This window comes from Primulina tabacum, chromosome 12 (assembly GCF_025594145.1).
Source record: "Primulina tabacum isolate GXHZ01 chromosome 12, ASM2559414v2, whole genome shotgun sequence".
NCBI lineage: Eukaryota > Viridiplantae > Streptophyta > Magnoliopsida > Lamiales > Gesneriaceae > Primulina > Primulina tabacum.
This window is the reverse complement of record NC_134561.1, coordinates 3,511,847-3,535,789: the sequence shown is the minus strand read 5'-3', so window position 1 is coordinate 3,535,789 and position 23,943 is coordinate 3,511,847. Positions and strand designations below refer to the sequence as shown.

The 23,943-nt window shown below is 37.1% G+C and overlaps 1 protein-coding gene and 1 long non-coding RNA gene across 2 annotated transcripts; both read left to right on the top strand.

The window, feature by feature from the left end:
• Nucleotides 1-5,297: 5,297 nt before the first annotated feature.
• LOC142520149 (secreted RxLR effector protein 161-like) lies at nt 5,298-5,762 on the top strand. Its single transcript, XM_075623149.1, has one exon. The coding sequence runs from the start codon at nt 5,298-5,300 to the stop codon at nt 5,760-5,762; it is 465 nt and encodes a 154-aa protein (XP_075479264.1).
• A 7,357-nt stretch (nt 5,763-13,119) lies between these two features.
• Nucleotides 13,120-14,753, top strand: LOC142520904 (uncharacterized). Its single transcript, XR_012814028.1, has 2 exons — nt 13,120-13,822; nt 14,375-14,753. It is a non-coding gene; the product is annotated as an uncharacterized LOC142520904 (long non-coding RNA).
• Nucleotides 14,754-23,943: the final 9,190 nt, after the last annotated feature.

Below are 23,943 nucleotides of genomic sequence, written 5' to 3'. Positions count from 1 at the left end.
ATATGATGTGGTCTAAAATGTCTTGTTATTTATATATTCATTTATTTTACATGGTACATGACATTTAAAATAGACATGATATATATAACATCATATTTTGAATTTTATCGTCCTTGTAATCAGTTTCCTATTGTATTTTTCTCTTGGAACACATTGTTAATGTTTCAGAATCAGTGAGTGGCCTTTCAGTCGAGTTATACTTGAGACCGAAAATATGATTCTTTATTCCTGGACATTTTCTGTGTGATATGCTCTTAATTAGGATTCCGATATCACATGTATTTTGATATTGTGTCTTCCTAACGTATTAATATTTTTAACATATTTTCGATCTCTTCAAGAGATTCATCATAATGCATTTTTCGTACATCCATTAACTTTCAACCCATAAAGATTTTGTCTCAAGCCAAAAATCAATAACAAATGAGATAATTCATCATTACCAGTTGACATAATATTTAATCATGCTTATAATATACATTGTGTCCCCAAAATATGACTCATTTACTCAAAATAAATGATTTAATATAATAATGTCGATGCGTAATAATTGTCTTTACTGGTAGAACAATCAAAACACGATACTTGAGTTATTATACGATTTAAAAGATTTGAGTTGCACAATTACATCATCTATAACTTTAGTAAAGCGGCAAACATTCGCTCATATAATTTATATCAGCACCAAAGTCATCGAAAGGGGTGAAGCTAGGATTTTTAGTATAGGAGGTTAAATTTAATGGCAAAAAGTGCATTGATGAAAAATCGACTGTTATGATATACATATTATTTTAATCCTTAATTTAATCTCAACTTATTTATCTCTAGTATTATTAATATTATTATTTCTAAATAATAACCTCACCAATAATTATACAAAAAAGCTAAACTCGATATATATATATATATATATATATATATATATATATATATATATATATATATATATATATATATATATATATATATATATAACTCACTTAATGATATGTAATCGATCAATTAAACGATTTAATTTTTATTTATGACAAACACAAAATTTTATATTTGATTTATATTTATAGTTAGCTTCTACACAACAATCAATATAACTAATCTATTTAAATTTTCACGCATTAACCCATAATCGATACTCCTTTGATCACGAGTTCGATTATTGTTGGTTGCAAAGAGTGTAATTATCGATAAAAAAATTGTTGTGGTGCAATAATTGTCCTTGCTAGTTGAACAATCGAAATGCGATGTTTGAGTTGTACGATTTAAAATATTTGAGTTGCACCGTTCTTATCAGCTATAATTTTTGATAAAACGACAAACATTCGGTTTTAAAAAATATTCTATTCTTTCCATCAAAGTTTCTGAATTTTCCATATTTTAGCACGAATAACTAAAACTCGAATTGAATCGAAACCAACAATAATGATACTTTCACATTAGATTTTTTTTCCTCCACATTTTTTTAACATTTATTTCCGAAATTGAATAGATGAATCCACACATGGACAATAAATTTATTAATAGATGTGAAAAATGATGCATTTATTTATTTATGAGTAGGTCTCTTGTGAGACGGTCTTGTAGTGTATCAGCAACCAAAACTCCATTTGATGGGCAGTTGGTAAATCAGTTAAAACAACTATAAGTAGTTGGATAAGGATGAGTGTTGATGGCTTGCACTTGATCACCGAATATACTCATGAACAAGAAGATATATAAAGGTGGAGTCATGCAAGGGAAAAAGGACACCAATCATTCACCCGAAGAAAATCGAACAAGAGGCAAGAAGCCATTCACACAAGGCACGAGAGTTTTTCTTTGAAATTCATAGAAGAGAAAGACTGTGGAGTTGAGTAAGGATATTGTATTAAACGTTGTTCATTGTGTATACTGCTTCAATATAGTGGAAACACCTCCCGTGGATGTAGATCATTTTCTTGATCGAACCACGTAAATCTTGCGTGTTGCGTCTCGTTTTATTTCTGTTGATTTTGTGAATATGATTCTTAATTCAAATTGCATTCAATCGTGGAGTTAAGATACGAATCTGAACACAAGCTTTGAGTCAACAACAACAACTGGTATCAGAGCCAAGTTCTTGGCTATTAAGGAACACGCAAATGGGCTCCAAGATTGAGGTTGATTGGTTCGATGGATCAAGGGATTTTTCTCTATGGCGAAGAAGGATGCATGATGTTCTTGTTCAACAGAAAGTCGCTAAGGCACTTAGAGGTGAGAAAACTCTACCAGAAAATCTCACCGCTGATCAGAAGATGGATATCATGGAGACAGCATTCAGTTCACTCACTCTCCACCTGAGTGATAAAGTACTACGAGAAGTAGCTCTAGAGAAAACAGCCGCTGGGATCTAGGCAAAACTTGAATCACTATACATGAAAAAATCGTTGCAAGATAGGATCTATCTTAAAGGTAAATTTTTCGCCTTCAAGATGAATGATTCAAAATCCATTTATGAAAATCTTGATAAATATAACAAACTCATTCTTGATTTGTAAAACATTGGAATAGAAATAGAGGAAGAAGATAAGTCTATCATTATGCTAAATGCTCTTCCAAGTTCGTATTCAGTATTAGTGGATACAATGAAATATGCAAAGAGCACATGGTATTTGATGAAATTCTGAAGGTTTTGAAGGCTAAAGAATCTCAAAAATTAGCAGAAAAGGAATTCAAATATCTGGGAGACAGCTTGTATATAAAGGGAAAATTTGAAAGGATGGGAAATATCAACAAGAAAAAGGCCAAATTCAATCCCAAGTCAAAGAAACTGAAATGTTTTATTTGTCAAAAACAAGGCCATTTCAAGAAGGATTGTCCCAACCGGTTTAAACATGGTGACAAGAGAAATGAAAATGGAGAAGCATCCGTTGCTCAGGATGGCTATGAAAGTGCAGAAGTTCTGTGCGTAGGAGATCAACAACTAGACCAAGAGTGGATCTTAGACAGTGGATAATCTTTCCATATGTCACCAAACAGGAGTTGGTTTGTGTCCTTCGAAGAAATAAATTATGGACAAGTAATTCTAGGTAACAATGAGACATGTCAAGTTCAGGGCATTGGCATAATAAGACTAATCATGCACAAATAGACTGAACTTATACTAAAAGAAGTGAGGTATGTTCCCGAGTTAAAGAGAAATCTGATCTCACTTGGAAGTCTTGACCAGCTTGGATATACCTTCAAGGCTCAAGATGGAAAAATAACGGTGTACAAAGGCTCACTTGCTGTAATGAAGGGTGTTAGATCAAATGGACTTTACACTCTTCATGGAGGGACTCACATTGGATCAGTTATTGCTACTGAACAAAGCCTAGACAACCCAATGATGTGGCATCTGCGATTAGCTCATATTAGTTATAAAGGAATACAAGAACTCCAAAAATAGGGACTTCTTGGAAATAGATCACTAAGAAAACTTGAGTTTTGTGAGGACTACATAAAAGGTAAATCTACAAGAGTGAAATTCAGCAAAGGAATTCATGTGTCCTCTGCCCCGTTGGAATATGTTCACTCTGATCTCTGGGGACCATCAAGAGTTTCATCAAATGGAGGGGGAAGATATTTCATGTCTATCATTGATGATTACTCTCGAAGGGTATGGATATATATCTTGAAAAACAAAAATGAAGCACTCGATAGATTCAAGCAGTGGCTGATCTTGGTTGAAAACCAATCTAACAAAAGACTAAAGAAACTCAGAATAGACAATGGCTTAGAGTTTTGCTCAAAAGAATTTAATGACTTCTACAAGAGTAAATGAATATCGAGGCACTAAACTGTCCCATACACCCCACAGCAAAATGGGCTGGCCGAGAGAATGAACAGAACTATCCTTGAGAGGGTACGATGCATATTGGCACACTCAGGAGTTCCAAAGAGTTTTTGGGCAAAAGCAGCAACTACAGTGTGTTATCTGATAAATAAGTCTCCATCTGTCCCATTAGGATTCTTAACACCCATGGAAAAGTGGTCCCAAGAACCACCACTCCTCGGTGATCTAAGGGTATTTGGATGTGCTGCATACGCACATGTAAAGCAAGGAAACCTAGAACCAAGAGCAATCAAATGCATTTTTCTGAGATATCCTGAAGGCGTCAAAGGCTACAAACTTTGGTCTATAAAACCTGGAAATCAAAGGACTATAATCAGCCGAGATATCACTTTCAAAGAAGACTATTTCCCTTATAAATATGCACCTCAAGCTGATGAGTCCTTAGTAAGACAAGACTATCCTAACAATACAAAGATTGAGGTGGAGCTATCTGATAATCTCCAACTAACTTCTCAAATGGACACACCTGATGATACTGAATCAGAAGGACCTTTGCATGACAGAGATAAACAAGAGCACTATCAGCTGGCAAGGGACAGAAGCAGGAGGGTCATTAAACCACCAAAGAGATTAGGACATGCAGACCTTGTCTCTTATGCATTCTCAGTTGCATCACAAATAGGTGATGATGATCCTGCAAGCATAAAAGAAGCCATGAGTTCTGATGATAAAGAAAATTGGTACCAAGCTATGAAGATGGAAATGAACTCCTTGAAAAAGAATCATACCTGGGAATTGGTACCAAAACCAAACAACCGAAGGATAGTAGGATGTAAATGGATATTCAAGAGAAAGGAAGGTATACCTGGAGTTGAAAACAGGCTAGATTGGTTGCCAAGGGCTTTTCACATGTAGAAGGGATAGATTTTCAAGAAGTTTTTTCGCCTGTGGTCAAACATAGATCAATAAGGACTGTACTATCTCTAGCAGCAAAGGAAGACATGGAGCTTGAGCAATTAGATGTTACTACAGCCTTTCTTCATGGTGAACTTGAGGAAAAGATATACATGCAACAACCACATATGTTTGAAGTCAAAAGCGGGCCTCAACTAGTATGCTTGTTAAAGAAATCCCTCTACGGCCTTAAGCAAGCACCGAGGCAGTGGTACAAACGTTTCGATGGCTTCATGATAAGCCATAAATTCTCAAGAAACAACTATGATTGGTGTGTATATCACAAGATGCTAAAATCTGGAAGTACCTTGTACCTACTGCTCTATGTGGACGACATGATAATTTCTTGTTCAGACACAGAGGAAATTCTATCATTAAAAGCCGACCTAGTTGCGAATTTGAGATGAAAGATATCGGATAAGCTAAAAGGATTCTAGGCATGGAAATCAAAAGAAATAGACAATCAAAGGAACTGGTACTGATGCAACAAGGATATGTGTTGAAAGTGTTCAATAGATTTTAAATACAAAATGCCAGATCAGTGGCAGGACCAATGGCTCTTCATTTCAAACTCTCAACACACCAAGCACCAAAATTCGAAGATGAAAGAGAGTACATGAAGAAACTCCCGTATGCCAGTGCAGTAGGAAGATTAATGTACTTGATGGTCTGTACTAGGCCTGATCTTGCTTACACAGTAAGCTTGGTAAGTATATTTAAGGCAAATCCTGGTGATGAACACTGGAAATCGGTCAAATGGATTTTAAGGTATCTTAAAGGAACAACTGACACCGGTTTAATCTTCAAAGATTCAAGAGAAAATGATAACTTGATAGCAGGGTATGTGGACTCAGATTATGCTGGCAGTATTGACACTAGAAAGTCCTTAAATGGTTACATATTCACTATCAATGGCACATCAGTAAGTTGGAAATCTAACTTACAGCCAATAGTAGCTCTTTCAACCACAGAAGCTGAATATGTGACAGTCACTGAAGCATTCAAAGAAGCTAAGTAGATGAAAGGTTACATGGAAGAGCTAGGATACAAGCAAAAGACAATAATTGTGTTTTGTGACAACCAAAGTGCCATACACCTATCAAAACATCATGTTTTTCACGAGAGAACAAAGCATATAGATGTAAGGTTACACTTTGTTCGTGATGTGATTGAATCTGGAGATGTTCAAGTTCTAAAGATTAGTACCAATGATAATCCGGCTGATATGTGTACCAAACTAATAGGGACAAACAAATTTGAAAATTTAGAGATCTGGTTAATGTAACCAGATGCAGGCTGCCTTAAGACAATAAGGCAGGAGGAAGTGTGTACACGGAAAATTTTGGTTGCAGATAAGGTGGAGAAATGTAGTGTATCAGCAACCAAAACTCCATTTGACGGGCAGTTGGTAAATCAGTTAAAACAACTATAAGTAGTTGGATAAGGATGAGTGTTGATGGCTTGCACTTGATCACCGAATATACTCAGGAACAAGAAGATATATAAAGGTGGAGTCATGCAATGGAAAAAGGACACCAATCATTCACCCGAAGAAAATCGAACAAGAGGCAAGAAGCCATTCACACAACGCACGAGAGTTTTTCTTTGAAATTCAAAGAAGAGAAAGACTGTGGAGTAGAGTGGTGATATTGTATTAAACGTTGTTCATTGTGTATACTGATTCAATATAGTGGAAACACCTCCCGTGGATGTAGATCATTTTCTTGATCGAACCACGTAAATCTTGCGTGTTGCGTCTCGTTTTATTTCTGTTGATTTTGTGCATATGATTCTTAATTCAAATTGCATTCAATCGTGGAGTTAAGATATGAATCTGAACACAAGCTTTGAGTCAACAACAACAGGTCTCATGAATCTTTATCTGTGAAACGAGTCAATCCTACCGATATTCACAATAAAAAGTAATATTCTTAGCATAAAAAATAATATTTATTCATGGATGATCCAAATAAGAGATCCGTCTCACAAAATACGATCCATGAGACCGTCTCACACAAGTTTTTATCTTTATTTATTTATTTCCTTTTTAAACTAATTTTGTTGCATGGATTAATTTATTAATCACAAGAAACTTCGTAAGTACATTGGATGGCAACATCAACATGTTACGCACCAACTTCTTTGTGCCCTTTAATTTAATCGACATAGCAATATCGCATACCATATAGAAGTACATTTATTTTCATATTTTAATAAGAGGCTTGGAGCAAGGAAATATTTGATTTCTATTCCTCTGTCAAAAAATAAATATATTAATTTCTGATGAAATATGAATGATAAATACCACCACATCAACACTTCGATGACTAAAAGTAACATCTTATTGGATTGCGGCCAAATTTTGACGACATGTATGACCAAAAGTGAAAATAAACCAAATATAGAAAGAAATGGGAAAATTACGTTTTTCATATTGTAACTTGCATGTTATATATTTTTTGTCATGTTATCGGTCAACTTATAGTCTTAGTAAACTGATTAGCATTTTTTCTGATTCTAGTATTTTTTCATTGGAATGATGACGTGACTGTTGAAAAAATGATGACGTGCCAATGGAAAATGCTAGCGTGCGAGCATTTCTAAGACTTCAGTTGTCACATCAGCACCTTGATAAAATAACTAAAATTGCTACAGTGGAGTAGGACCTTGAATTGAGTGATAACATGACTTAAAATAAAAAAATACAAATTATGTAACTAAAAATATAATTTTCTAGTATGAAATTTATAATAAAAAAGTGACAAAGCCACATCTATATATGTATACCCAAAGTTTGGACCAAAAGAGCTAAGAGAATGATGGGGAAAACAAAGGAATACTTCATTTTGCAATGAGGTTGTGAATGTAATTCGAGGGTTGAGATGATAGGATGATGTACTCAAATTTATAGGCATGGTAGTGTTATATTATAAGGTAAGTGGTGTAGAGTTAATGAATATTACCTACCAAAATTTAAATATGGAAGACCAACATTTCACTTATAAAATAACACTTATTTCTATTTTCATAATATTTTTATTATTTTATTATTTGGCAAATATATATTATTACCTAAATTTTACTGGTGAAATTATATTTTTTGTATTATAAGTTATATTTTTTGCTATTTTTTTCACGCCCTATACCCGAGGCATATCTACATCAGCGTTGCTTAACAAATATAAATTTAATAACAACAAGTCTCGTATTATAGCATCAATTAAATCAATTTGTTTCATAAATAATTCATAATAAACGCGTCTTTACAACAGAAACGCCAAAGAAAACGAAATTGAATGTGGAAGCATTTTACAACTTGAAAATCAAATTACGATACTAAATTAAATTAAGTATGAAAGTCTCGAATTATTCTTTTATCATCAGCCCTAAACTATATATTTTGCTCATTTTTCTTATACTTGCTCTTTTCGTTCTTAGATGAGAAAGAATGTAAAGGGTGCGTGTTTGGAAAAACACTTTATTGGAACATTTCTTGTTCGCAATCTTAATTTTGATGTTAACAAAACTTGTTATTTTGTTTCTAACAAAATTTATCTAGTGTGCTGAAAGTTGAAACTGATCAGTTCCTGAAGCCAAAACTGAAGCTATAGAGACGTCAACTGAAAGCACCAACTGATTGCCAAATTTAAACCAGCGCAATTGATATATCAAAGAACAGTTCCACTGATTGTCCAGCTGATAGGTGGTTCAGCAGTAGACCTTCAGAAGCCAGGCCAGCTGATGAAGAGCTCAACTAATAAAGAACCCAGCTGGAAATAAGAACTTATACAGTGAAATCAGTCCACAGAACATTTCAGAGAACCAGTTCAGAAGCATCAGTTGTAACTGATCTGTTCGAATATCACGACAAGACTATTTAATGGAATCTAGCTAAGCACGAATATACAAGCTACAAGCTACTTCACAGACGAATGTACAATAATGGACGTTGATGAAAAGATGAAAAGAGAAAAGCTTCCAGAACCGTTGTCAGAATAACAAGACATGTCCAAAGAAGGCACATGCAAATGCAACGGACATTATTATTGACTTTTCATGTATGGTTATCCAAGCGCCTATAATATCATATCAAAGACCATTGAAGAAAAGAGCAGAGCGGAACTACAACTAAATACCGGTGTGTGAAGAAAACAGATGGCACATTCATTTCATATCAGCTTACTAGAAGCAGTTATCCCAGTTGTATGAGAACACCTTCGTGTTGTACTGATTTGATCAGTTCTCACACATTCACACACAATCACTCACATATACAGAGAGTTGAGCTTATTGTTTAGCTGAATGAGTTTTCACACAAAGATATTAAAATTATGTTTGTAGTATTGGCATAAAGACGTTAAATTATTATGCAGATTGTAAGGTGATGCCTGCAATCTTGAGTGCTAGAAGTTCTAGTTGGGTGCTACCCTTTTGGAATGTGTTTGTACAAAGTGTTGTATAAATCAAAGTCTTCTATTTGGTCCTACCCGAGGTGGTAGAAGAGGTCACGTAGGAGCAGTTGAAGTCTCAGAATATCCATAAACATATCTTGTGTCGATCAACTGTTTAACTATTGTTTTAAAACTGATTTGATCGAAACAATAATTTCCGAGAGTTTAGGGTTGAAATTGATAGAATTTGGAATTTATTTGTAAATGAAATTTTAGAAAATACCATATAAAATATACCATATATTAAATAATTAAAAATAATCGTTTAATAAAAATATTTTTCCTTTATGATCTTCGATCTCCGTTCCTCGATCGCTTCTCGAGTAACCTTTAAAAACACAATTTTATGCATTCTAGTAGAAAACCATACTTTAAACATGTAAACATGCCTATCACATTTAATTAATGCAATTAAAACAATTCAATTAATCATTTTTTATTTGTCCTAAATTTGCATGCACTTGGATTACGTTATTGTTTTTTGGACCTTACAACTGAAACGTCGACTAATCGTTTTTATTTAAAATATTCTAGATTTTTTTTCTTTCCTCAAGCTTCGGCCGAAATATGTATAAATATATGTATATATATTTTTGCACCTTTTAAAATAAACGATCCCACTAATAATTTTACTCAAAATCCAAAAAGCGGTGCAAAACATACAATCGTAAATCGTCAAACCAAACCTAAAACTATCATTTTTCAAAATAGCAACAACTCTTAAATTCTCGCAAAACTACTCGAAAGCACAAAAGTCATAAAATCTTTAAAGTAATCTTAATCATAATAATGCGAAAAACTAGCAAATGTCCTCGGGTTATGTGCACCATCAGTCCACCTAGTTCAACCATCAAGTCTTATTATATGATCATAAACATCATGCTCACCTACATCGATCAAACATAGTGAGTCAAATGACTCAGCAAACCTTAACAGCTATAACAAGCAGTACATATACATTCATATGCGAGAATGAAAATACTTTTACTAAAAATAGATTTTCATGAATATGCATACTTTAAACATTTTTTCTTTCATCATATCCTTTTCCTTTCATCATAAACCTATACATATAAATTTTCTTGAATGTCAATTTTGTTCATTAATTGTGATCATCCTTTCATCCTTCGGTCGATTGATCAATCTCAGATGTGACCATGGTACCAGGCGGCGAGACAACATTAACCACTTTTTCGTTATGTTCCTTGGCCTATAGTCGGCAGGGACATCACTGACGCTCTCACCCGTCAACTGAGCCTGGGACTTACATATCATCATATCCTTACGATGAAAATTTGATCGTAGGGTTCCCACAGGGCTTTGTCCCATAAACGGGTTCCACTGGGGTCTGGACATGATGGTTAAGGGCTAGGCTTGAAGGAATTCATGGTTTTTCCAAGTTAGGATTTTTGAAACTAGGACAGAAAATTCAGTAGGTTTCTAGGCTTGTTCAAGGGTCTTAAATGGCTTGAATTGGGTTGCATAGGGTATGGTTAGGTGTTAATAAGATAGGGTTCGAGTTTGATAAAGTTTGGTTAAGTTTTGAGTCGATTCAGGTTAAAAACCGGGACGTAGGTTGAAGTTGTAAAATGAATTGGGATATTAGTCGAGGAGCTTAAGTTTACGTATAAGAAATATTTATCGGTGTATTTTAAGGTGTTATGGTCGTTTTAAGGCTTAAGTGTAATTTGGGAAAGATAGGGTTTCAGGGGAAAAATAGTCATTTTACACCTGAAAAATGTTAGACATCCTGGCAGTGCACTGAATGCTATAATGAATGTTAAAATAATTATTTTTAAAGTTTATGGGATTTTATGATGAAAAACGATAATGCTAAAAGACGTGTTACATTGCTTAGTTTAAACAAAAAATTATATATATATGCATGAATTTTTATAAGTGATGAATATAATGAAAAGTTGAAGGATGTGACTTTATTGTGACTAATACGAAATGATATGATAGTATGATGAGATGTAAGGCCAAGGCTCAGTTGACGTGTGAGAGTATTGTTGATGTTCACGCCGCCTGGTACCATGGTTATACGTAGATGTATCCATCGACCAAAAGTTGAAACAAAAGTCACAATAAATGATATAAATTCAATAAAAACGAAATGTATACGTACATGATGAAAGGAAAAATGTTTAAAGTTATGCATATTCATGAAAAACTATTTGTTAAAAGTATTTTCACTATTGCATGTGAATGAATATGTACTACTTGTTATAATGGTTAAGGTTTGTTGGGTCAATAGACTTATTAGGTGTAAATGATGCAGGCGAGCATGGTTTTGATGATATTGGAGAACTTGATGGTTGAAATAGTTGGAATGATGGTGCGCATAACCCGATGACCTTTTCTAGTTTTTTGTATTAGTATGAATTTAAATATTTTCATGACGTTTATCACTTTTATACTTTTGAGTGGTTTTTGAGAGGATTAAGAGTTTATGCTATTTTTGAAAATGTTAGTTTAAGGTTTGAGTTGACGATTTACGATTTTATGTTTTGCACTGCATTCTTTTGGATTGTCAAATAATTAGTTGGTGAGTTTAATTTAAATGATGCAAAAATTTATATATGTATAATTATAATTCGGCCGAAAGGACTTAATGGAGAGAAAAAAAATTTCTAGTATATTTTAAAGAAAAACGAGTAGTAGACGTTTGACTTGGTATCAGAGCAATGTTCTTATAAATGGTTGTGCCATTGCCAGTTCCGGAAAGCTCAGTCATCAAGCCTCAAGTTTGTGAGTTTAAATGCAGTAAATGATTTTTGTGATGGTACCTGCATGTTTTCATGGTTTATATGTTTAAGTTACACGTTTAAAAGATTTTTGAAGTTAATTGATATTTATGCTTAAAGTTGCTAAAAAAGGGATTTCTATATGATGCATGATTATAAACTTAAATTTAAATGCATGTTTGTTACGTTTAGAATTTGGAAAACATTCAGATATAATGCCTCATAGATGTGCACTTAGTATCAATAGGCAAGCTGACACTGACGAAGATCTTCAAGAGAATGCACCCCCATCTCCTAATGGGGATGTTGCTACTCGTATTCTAGAAGGTATGGCACGCTTCTTTGAGTAGTAGGCTCCGAGGCCACAACATGATGTATATGATCAGTTCCAGAGGCTCGGTCCGAAGGAGTTTTTTGGCACCAACGACCCATTTGCTGCTGATGGTTGGATTAGATCTCTCGAGGTGCAATTCCCTTACCTGAATATGGGAGATGCTGACCGAGTGAGGTGTGCTACTTATATGCTTCGAGATGATGCTTCTCTTTGGTGGGGGAAGGAGCGGAACATGGTATCAGTCCAGCAACCCTCACTTGGGTGCAATTCAAGAACATCTTCTATGAGAAGTATTTTACTGTTGATATCCAAGGGCGCTTGAAGAGGGAGTTCATGACTCTCCGTCAGGGATACATGCCTGTGGCTGAGTTCGTTAGGAAATTTGATAGGGGTTGTCACTTTGAGCTCCTTATTGCTAGGGATGCTGCTGAGAAATTGAGGCACTTCATGGATGGTCTTCGACCTATTATACGCCGCGATTGTTGATGTGACCGACGGATTTTGCAGCTGCCACTGCTTGTGCTTTCCAAGATGAGCAAGCCTTGAAAGATATTGACTTTAAGGTACAGCGCAAAAGGCAGCAGGACTAGCAAAACTCTCAACCAGTCAAGAGGCAATTTACGGGACCTCCTGTGAGAGCCCATTTCCCTAAGCCCAAACTAAACCCCAAGCCCAGCCCATTTGGATAATAAGTTAAATAAAAAAAAAAGAAAGATAATTATCAATTTTTCCTCTCTCTCTCCCGTAAGCAATCTGTCAAAAATTTCTTCTTCTTGTTAAACGATTTTCATCCGTCTTTGACCGCCCGTAACTCCAAATTCGTTGAACGATTTTCGAAAGTAAGTATAGTTTCGGAATCCTCTCAACGAGAACTATCCATTGATACCAAAATTTCGCAGAAAACTCGCGATTCCCGGAAACCCGTCGGATACCGCCGCTCGTTTTTCGCCGGAATTTGTGAGGAAACTCTCGGTTTAAGCTTCCTAGAGCTTTACTCCGAAGCCTTGAGGTATTTAGGGTTTCGAAATTTTGGGTATTTTGGATAATTCGAATTCCAACAATTGATATATGTTGTATTATTGATTGTAGGTACTATATCGGAGTCGATTAGAGGTATCTATCAAATTTTCGGAATTTATTTGGATTAAATTCGAAAATTCAGATTTAATTATTTGGGAATTTATGATTTTTGAAATGTTAAATCGTTATTGGGATGTGTTTATAGCATTAGAAATAGAAAATGAAAATTTTGGAAAGTCCTAGAAAATATCGAAAATTTCAGATTCGGTACGAGTGAATTTTCGTAATTTCAAGTTGTATATTATTGAGAAATTTAAATTTATTAAGTTAAATAAATCGATATATTTGACTTTGCGATGAGTTTTAGAAATTGTAAAGCCTAAATTAAGGATTTTTGGAATTTTAGGCTAGATTAGTGAATATTGGAAAAATAAATGGGACTTGATATGAAATGTATTATTTGCCACAGGATTGGAGTTTTCAGGAAATATCTAAGATATTTTGTGGTAAATTAAAGGCAGTTGAGGTACGCACGAAGTGTTTTCATTACGACGTCTATTATGACGTGAGATGACGTTAAGTACTTTGTAATGAGTTGTGGCGTGCCTTATGTGCTTCTGTGAATACGTGATTGCATTCATGCATTTATTTGAGTTGATACTATTAGTGCATTTCGAGCCTTGACTCCTTTGATTGCTATTGATATTGATCTATCGAGTTGTTGCGTCATCGATGGAGCGGGTGTGTAGGATTAGCACTCCTGATGACTTGCATGAGGACTGAGCGGGTCGCTCCCGTACCCTCGATGCTACATGCATGGATGAGCGGCGGCATGATATTACATTGCTGCAGTCCTGGCACGGGTGGCCACTGTTACTGTTGCTGATGCGTTTCATTTGGACTCCGCTTTGGTATCCATTATTTTGTTGTTACCAACACGCATTGCATTGCATTTCATTGCATTTTACTTGATTTTATTTCATGTCAGTTATATTTGTCGTAATATTACTGGTTCGTCGTACTGGGGCCCGACCCCTCGTTTTTTTTTATGCTGTGGTTGTTTTTGATGCCATAGCAGGTTATCCAGGAGGATTTGACGCGTCTGGTGGAGCGTCAGTTAGTGGTGCCCAGTCTTCGAGTCATGGTTGAGAGTTCCCAAATATATATATACTATATTATGGAGTCATACATTTACCGGGGAGATGCCCCGTGTAGCTGTACTGTTATTTTTACGATATTTTGAATTGATAGTTGTGTGATCGAGCCTTGCCGGCTCTGCATGTGTTTAGTCTTGGCCAGTGCGGCTATAGGTTGTGAATTGATGTTATGACTTTATTTCGAGTATATAAATGTTGTTTGTGTTGTTTTGATTTTTTTGGGATGTCCTATTTACGAATAGGTCATGCCGAAATTTCTGTAGGCCCAAAATGGAAAATTTTAATCGCTTTCGCTGTTTACATTAATAAATCCTAGTTGTTTGGTCATTAAATATTAATCAGGAGCACGGGCCCCCACACCTCCCAAAGCTCAAGGGCAGCAAAAGCCCCAAGGACAGTGGAAGAAGCCAGGGCAACAAAAGCAACCACAGTCTGAAGCACCAAAACCTGAAGAGAGACCACTGTGCAAAGAATGCAATCACCCACACCTTGACAAGTGCATGTGGGGAACATACAAGTGCTTTATATGCAAGGAGGAAGAACATAAAGCCATTGACTGCCCAAAGAAGAAGGGACCAACTATTGGCAGAGCTTATGTTATGCATGCCGAGGAAGCCTAAGCAGAGCCAGACAAGGCTCTGATTACTGGTAACATAGTTGTTTGAAATTTTTATATTGCTTTTGTTGCATGAAATGTTAAATTGGTGATGAGAATTGATTGGGATAATAAGAACCTAGAAGCAAATAGGTTGCTTGTTCTACCTTAGTTGGATTTAAGGGATAACTTTGAAAATTATAAAAATTGAGCATAAATTATAAGCCTTAATCATACAAATGAACGAATTAAACCAAAATGAGAATTTAGGACTTATAATGGAAAAATAGAGAATTTTGGGATATCTATGGCATAATTTGAAAACCTAAGGACCCAAGATGCAAAAATCGCAAATCTAAGGGCTTAATTGCACTATGCCGAGAACTCAAGGGCCAAAATGATATTTTAAGGAGTCAAGGGACTGAAATTGATAGAATCGGAAGTTATAAGGAAAATTTTGGAATTTTCAAAAAATGCAAGGACTAAATTGCAAATTTTAAGAAGTTTAGGGACTTTTTTGCAAATCTAGAAAACTAGGGGTTGTTTTGTAATTTATTGAATTTTAGGGATCAAAACAATAATTTTCAAGAGTTTAGGGATGGAATTGATGGAATTCGGAATTTATTTGGGCTAAGATGCAATTTTCAAAAAATTTGGGACCAAATGAAGAAAATTCGAAACTTTAAGGGTTCATATGCTATTTTCAAAAATTACTTGGGGTCAAATTGTGTATTTTTCGAGAAATATTAGGGCTAAATGTGGAAATTTTCGAAAATTTCCGGTAATTAATGATAAAAATTCTTTAGGTTTCAACACGATTAGATATAATAATATATTTGTCGCGGGAAGGATATTCTTATTAGGTGTAGCTACCTATGCATTGCTGGATTCAGGAGCTACACACTCATTCATATCCGAGATGTTTGTTGAGCGACTGAAGATTATACTCGAGGGTTTGGAATTGGGCTTTAAAGTGTCTATTTTTTCTGGTGATCAAATGGTTACATCGAGTATTGTGAAGAATTTTGAACTTCGTTTGCAAGATGATGTGGTTTGAGCATATTTCATCGTACTTCTGATGCCTGAAATCGACATCATTCTTGGCATGGATTGGCTGTCTATGAATAGAGCTTCGATAGATTTTTGGCAGAGGTCAGCATCTATTCGACCACCCAGCGGAAAATATTTTGTCTTTGAGGCAGCAAAGAACAAGCAAATGCCGCACATTATCTCTTGCATCTGCACGAGAAAACTCATAAAGCAAGGCTGTCAAGCTTTTCTAGCATGTATTATTTAAGTACCTCTTCCTATCAGTCGGAATCCAGAGGATTTTGAGGTTGTCAGAGACTTTCCTAGTATATTTCCTGAGAACCTTTCTGGCATTCCATCAGACCAAGAGGTGGAAATTTCTATTGAGCTGATGCCGCGTACAGTGTCAATTTCTAAGGCACCCTATCGTCTAGCACCTGCCGAAATGAAAGAGCTGAAAGATCAAATTCAAGAGTTGCTGGACAAGGGTTTTATTCACCCAAGTTGTTCTTCATGGGGCATACATATACTATTTTTTAAGAAAAAAAGATGGTAGTATGCGACTCTACATTGATTATAAATAGCTTAACAAAGTCACCATTATGAACAAGTATCTTTTGCCTAAAATTGACGATTTATTTGATCAATTGCAAGGAGTATCGATTTTCTCGAAGATAGATATTCGTTCGGGATACATCAGCTAAAGGTGAAGGAGCCAGATATTCATAAGACGGCTTTTAGGACTCGATAAGGGCACTACGAGTTTATGGTGATGCCATTCGGGTTGACCAATGCGCCAGCAATTTTCATGAATCTCATGAATCGCGTATTTAGACCGTATCTAGATCAGTTTATCATAGTTTTTATAAATGATATTCTGTTTTGCTCGAGGAGTTGAGAAGAGAATTGTGTTATTGTAATCTGAAATGATTTTTTGATAATTGATGTGATTATAGACGGAATGGATCGGACCGAAAAAGCCGGAAAGAAGATTGGAATTATGTGCGAGGATGAGCCCTCGCGCATATGCGCGACCCACCCGGGCGCATATGCGCGAGGTAGGCAGAGAAACTCGCGCATATGCGCGACAGGACCCGCGCATATGCGCGAGATTGGCAGAGAACCTCGCGCATATGCGCCGGGTGAGGGCGCGCATATGTGCGAGCTGCCGTGAAGATACGCGCCGAGACATAATGTCTCGCGCAATGTCTCGGTGCATATGCGCCGAAGGAGGTCGCGCATATGCGCGAGACGTGCAGCCTCAAGGATGAGCCACGTTTTTTTACCATGCACTTGAATATATAATTCTTCATCATTTCCTTCAAACTTCAGAGAGAGAATCGAGAGGAACTTCAGGGGAAAGCTTCAAGCTTTAAAATCATAGATTGTGATTTACGGAGAATCCAACCGTCAGAATTTCAATCCGACTTCAGTACCGTGTTTCTATCGACGAGAGCTTCAACTGGATGTAAGTTTTCTTATGTTTTGTTATGCTTTGAAATTATGATCTTGAAGGAATCAGATATGATTCATATATGGTGTTCTTGCGATATCAGATATCGTATAATCGAAACCGGATTGAAGAATAGATACCGTATGAAATTTTTATGATTTTCAGAATGGATTTGATTGAGATTTGATATCAGAATTGTATTGTTATTGATTATGAGTTGTGGGAATTGATATCTGATTGATATTGTATTGCTGGGTATATTGAGAATATACCGTTATGCCGTTAAAACAGAATTTGATTGAGTTCTGATTATATCCAGTATTGATTTGAGTGGTATATTGATATTGTACTTCTCGATATTGTCATTGCCAGATTAAGTATTAACAGACTTTGAATTCGAGACTTCGACTTTGTCAGATCAACAGAAAGAAAGGTATAAATCAGTGTTGAACCGGGAAGATACGACTCGAGTTTGACTTGACTTGAGTTTCCCAAAACCACATACTTTACTTTATTGCATTGATATTTGCAATTTATGAGATTGATATGCTTGGTCTATTGATTTATAGTAGTGCATGTATTGAGTCATGGGCTGATGTGCCAAGTCTTCGGCTGAGTCGCCAAGACACTGGATGGGTGATTTATATCGATGGCTTAGGAATTGATTCATTCATATCGCTGAGATTCGAAATATGTGCCAATGTCCAGGAACCGGGATCTCTAGATTAGAGATGAGTCGAGTCTGAGATGACGAGTCCAGAGTTTGATTTATAGTTTTATATCGATTCATGTCTTTCAGATTTGATACATGTTATTGATATCTGTTTCATGCTTTTATATCTGTTTATATGATTGCATGTATACGTTGTGTATACTGGGATTATATTCTCACCGGAGTTATCCGGCTGTTGTTGTGTTTGTTTGTGGGCATGACAACAGGTGGGACATGATCAGGGTCACGAAGAGGATGAGAGATTCAAGTTTAGCGTGGAGATCCGGACTTAGGAGCAGGTTTAGTTTTCAGCACTTGATGTAGTTGTTTAACACTAGTGTATCTAAATATCTGTTGTACAAGACTTGTACTTTACGATTGATATTTATATCAGACTGATTGTATTATGTTCCGCACTTATGTATAAAAAACAATTAGACCCAGATTAATTAAATGATCCTAATAATGATTAAGAAGACGAATTAGGTTCGGGTCCCCACAGCAGGTAGTATCAGAGCAGAAGGTTTCTTAGACTGAGATAGGAGCTAGTGAGCAGGGTAGAATGAGTTTTCTTTCCTTGCTTTTGATTGCTAGCATGTTTTACTACTTTGAAATGCATGTTTACCTTATTATCTGATTTGATTGGAAACATGTGTTATTGAGAATGAATCAGAACCGATTCTTCATCAGCAGTAAGATGATCAGAGGAGGACTGAAACAGGTTTGTTGTATCTGGTTACTAATCCTTTTGATAATCAGATATGCATCTTCGAAGAGTACCACAGCAGGGTAGTACTTCTGCTAATCCGATGGATGTGACAGCAACACCGATGGAAACCCTATTGAAGAGATTTCAGTCGTTTAAAGCGCCGACTTTGAAGGGTACAGAGAATTCTGTTGAGTGTGAGAGTTGGCTCGATGACATAGAAATGTTGTTTGATTCATTGGATTACACTGATGAGCGTAGAGTCCGATTGATTGGGCACCAGTTGCATTGATGTTGAGAAGAATTGGTAGCTCACGACGAAGAGGGCTTTGGAGCATCGAGGTACATTGATTACTTGGAAGATCTTTAAGACTGAGTTTTATCAAAGATTCTTCCCAGTATCGTACAGGAAAGACAAGGGAGCAGAGTTTGCTAATCTGAGACAGGGTCAGTTGAACATTGAAGAGTATGTAGCCAAGTTCTCTACTTTGTTGCGATTTGATCCGCATGTTGCCGAGAATGACGAAGCTGTTGCTGACCAGTTTATCAATGGGTTGAATCCTGAGATCTTTACATTGGTAAACACTTGGAGATCGAATAACTTCGCTGATGCCCTGAATAGAGTTAAAGGAGCTGAAGCAGGTCTGATTAGGCAGAAAGGAGCTTCGTATGTTCCTCCAACACCGAGACCACAACAACAAACTTCGACTCCATCCCAACAACCCCCTCCCAGATTTGAGAGTGGTAAAACAGTTCAAGAAGTCAGGGAGCAGTTCATCTAGTTCCGGTGGTTCCCGGCAGAGCCAAAGTAGTACAGGGGTCTATTGCAGAACTTGCGGAGGGAGACATCCCACAGAGCAATGCCAAGGAGTATTTGGTAGTTTCCACATCTGCAGACAGCAGGGACATTTTGCGAAAGTATGTCCACAGAGAAGTTCTCAAAGATCCCAGGGAGCAGAATCATCTGGATCAGTGGCTCAGACTGATAGACGATCATCAGCTGTTCACTCCTTCCAGCCACCACCGACTACTCCTCAGTCACAGCAGAGGCCAGGAGGAAGCTAGATTGTGAGCCAGCCTCCTAGACAGTAGGCCAGAGTATTTTCTTTGACTGAATAACAGGCTCAGAAAGCACCAAATGATGTTGTTGCAGGTAACTGTTCTTTATGTGGTTATCCTGCTTACGTATTGATTGATACGGGTACGTCCCATACATTTATTTCTGAACGATTTGCATTGATTCATGCGTTGCCTGTTGAGTCATTATCTGCTATAGTATCTGTCTCTTCTCCTTTGGGGACAGGTTTGATTTCAGTGAATTCTGTGAAACATTGTGTACTACAGTATGACGGTCATGAGATTGAGTTAGACTGTATTGTACTTGGATTGTCTGATTTTGATTACATTATCGGTATTGATATGCTGACCAAGTACAGAGCTACCGTTGATTGTTTCCATAAGATTGTGAGATTCAGAACTGAGATGGCTGAAGAATGGAAATTTTACGGTAAGGGTTCTAGATCTAGAATTCCTTTGATATCTGCTATTTCTATGACTCAATTATTACAGAAAGGAGCGGAGGGATTCCTTGTGTATTCAGTTGACTTACTGAAATCGAGCGCATCATTGGCTGATTTGCCAGTGGTTTGTGAGTTTGCTGATGTCTTCCTAGATGAGATTCCAGGGTTGCCTCCGATTCGAAAGATAGATTTCAGCATTGAATTGGTACCAAGTACAGTTCCGATTTCTAGAGCTCCGTACAGAATGGCACCGATTGAGTTGAAAGAATTGAAAGAAGCAGTTAGAATATTTACTGGCCAAGGGTTACATCAGACCGAGTGTTTCACCTTGGGGTGCTCCAGTATTGTTTGTGAAAAAGAAAGACGGTTCAATGAGACTTTGCATTGACTACCGGCAACTGAACAAGGCTACGGTAAAGAATAAGTACCCTTTGCCTCGTATTGATGATTTATTTGATCAGTTGCAGGGTTCTTCTGTCTATTCCAAGATCGTTCTGAGATCTGGATATCATCAGCTGAGATTCAGAGATTCTGATATCTCAAAGATAGCGTTCAGAACCAGGTATGGATATTATGAGTTTATTGTCATGCCGTTTGGGTTTACTAATGCTCCAGCTGTATTTATGGGTCTGATGATTGATCATGCTGAGCATTTGAGAACTGTATTGAGAATTCTGAGAGCTGAGAAATTGTATGCCAAGTTGTCAAAATGTGAATTCTGGCTGAGACATGTATTTCTGGGGCATATTATATCTGAAAACGGTATTTCTGTTGATCCTAGCAAAGTTGAGGTCGTGATCAGTTGGCCGAGACTGACATATGTGCCAGATATACGCAGTTTTATGGGTTTAGCAGGCTATTACCGACGATTTATTAAATATTTTTCGAGTATTGCTAAACCTATTACTCAGTTGACTCAGAAGAACGCACCATTTATTTGGTCAGAAGACTGTGAGTCCAGTTTTCTTGAGTTGAAGAGAAGACTGACTAGTGCTCCGATCTTGACTATTCCATCCGGTACTTGTGACTTTGTCGTTTATTGCGATGCTTCTCACAGAGGATTGGGTTGTGTTTTGTTGCAGCGAGGACATGTGATTGCTTATGCCTCGAGACAGTTGAATCCACATGAGTCTCGCTACCCAATTCATGATCTTGAATTGGCAGCCATCGTCTTTGCACCGAAGATTTGGCGACACTATCTATACGGTGAGAAGTTTGATATTTATTCTGATCATCAAAGCTTAAAATATCTGTTTTCACAGTCAGAATTGAATATGAGACAACGAAGATGGCTTGATTTATTGAAAGACTTTGATTGTGAGATCAAGTGCTATCCGGGGAAGTCTAATGAAGCAGCTGATGGACTAAATTGAAAGGTATGTTCTTTATCCTTATCGATGATTGGTGTTTCAAATTTGATTAAAGATTGATGTTTGTCTGGATTAGTATTTGAGACAGATTGTAAACCTCTGAGATTATATGCTGTTCAAGTCGAACCAGAGCTGATTTTGAGAATTAAAGCGGCTCAAAAAGTTGATCAGAATGTGCAGAATTCGATATCGATGGTTAGAACAGGACATCGATCAGAATATCAGGTACGTGATCAGTTACTGTATGTGAATAATCAGTCTTGTTGTGCCAGATGTTTCAGATTTGAAACGACAGATATTGTCAGAAGCGCACAGCAGTCAATTCAGCATTCATCCTGGGGGCAGAAAGATGTACAATGATTTGAAAAGACAGTTTTGGTGGAAACAGATGAAAGCTGATATTGCTGAATTTGTATCCAAGTGTCTGAATTGCCAACAGGTAAAAGCGGAAAGAAAGAAACCAGGAGGTCTATTGCAGAGTTTTTCCATTCCTGAATGGAAATGGGATCACATTTCCATGGACTTCGTAACGAAGCTACCGAAATCCTCCCGAGGTTGTGATGCGATTTGGGTCGTGATTGATAGATTGACCAAATCAGCATGTTTTATTCCGTACAAGATGACGTATAGACATGATCAGATGCCTGAGATCTATGTCAGAGAAGTGGTCAGATTGCATGGAGTGCCGAAGTCGATTGTATCAGACCGTGATCCTCGGCTTACTTCGCACTTTTGGCACAGTTTACAGCAGGCTCTAGGTACGAAGTTACATCTTAATACCGCATATCATCCTCAGACCGACGGACAGTCAGAGCGGACTATCCATAAATTGGAAGATATGCTGAGAGCTGTAGTGATGGATTTTGGCACTAGTTGGCAAGATTCTTTGCAACTTTGTGAGTTTTCCTACAACAACAACTATCAGACGAGTATTGAGATGGCACCGTTTGAAATGTAGTACGGTAAGAATTGCAGATCCCTCTTGTATTGGGATGATATCTCTGAGGCACCTGAGATTGGGCCTGACATGATTAGAGATATGACCGAGAAAGTGAAGCTGATTCAGAAGAGAATGAGAACAGCTCAAGACAAACAGGCCAAATATGCCAATGTTCGTCGTAGACCATTGGTATTTGAGGCAGGAGACCGAGTATTCTTGAAGATTTCTCCTTTCAGAGGCGTTGTCAGATTTGGCAAGAAAGGGAAGTTGTCTCCACGATACATCGGTCCTTATGACATTCTCGAGAAGATAGGAGATCGTGCCTATCGACTCGCCTATACCGCCTTCGCTATCTGGAATACATGATGTCTTTCATGTATCTCTATTGCGGAAATATCTCCCTGATGCATCTCATATTATTCAGTCAGATGAGGCCGAAATTGATGAAACTCTGAGTTATTTTGAAAAGCCGATTCAGATTCTTGATCGTAAAGAAAGGCAGCTCAGAACGAAAACTATTCCGCTTGTGAAAGTTCAGTGGAGTCGTCATGGCATTGAAGAAGCTACCTGGGATACTGAATCAGATATGAGACAGAGATTCCCAGAGTTATTTCAATGATGTGAGTCTTCTTATTTAGCTTCTATTCTCCATTTCTTATAGTATCTGATTCGTTATATGATTTGATCGCCTATGATTTCGGGGATGAAATCAGATTTTAGGGGGGCGAGAAATGTAATGCCCGAGAATTGTGTTATTGTAATCTGAAATGATTTGTTGATAATTGATGTGATTATAGACGGAATTGATCGAAAGAAGATTGGAATTATGTGCGAGAATGAGCCCTCGCGCATATGCGCGACCCAGCCAGGCGCATATGAGCGAGGTAGGCAGAGAACCTCGCGCATATGCGCGACAGGACCCACGTATATGCGCGAGATTGGCAGAGAATCTCGCGCATATGCGCCGGGTGAGGGCGAGCTGCCGTGAAGATACGCGCCGAGACATAGTGTCTCGCGCATATGCGCCGAAGGAGGTCGCGCACATGCGCGAGACGTGCAGCCTAAAGGATGAGCCACGTTTCTTTACCATGCACTTGAATATATAATTCTTCATCATTTCCTTCAAACTTCAGAGAGAGAATCAAGAGGAACTTCAGAGGAAAGC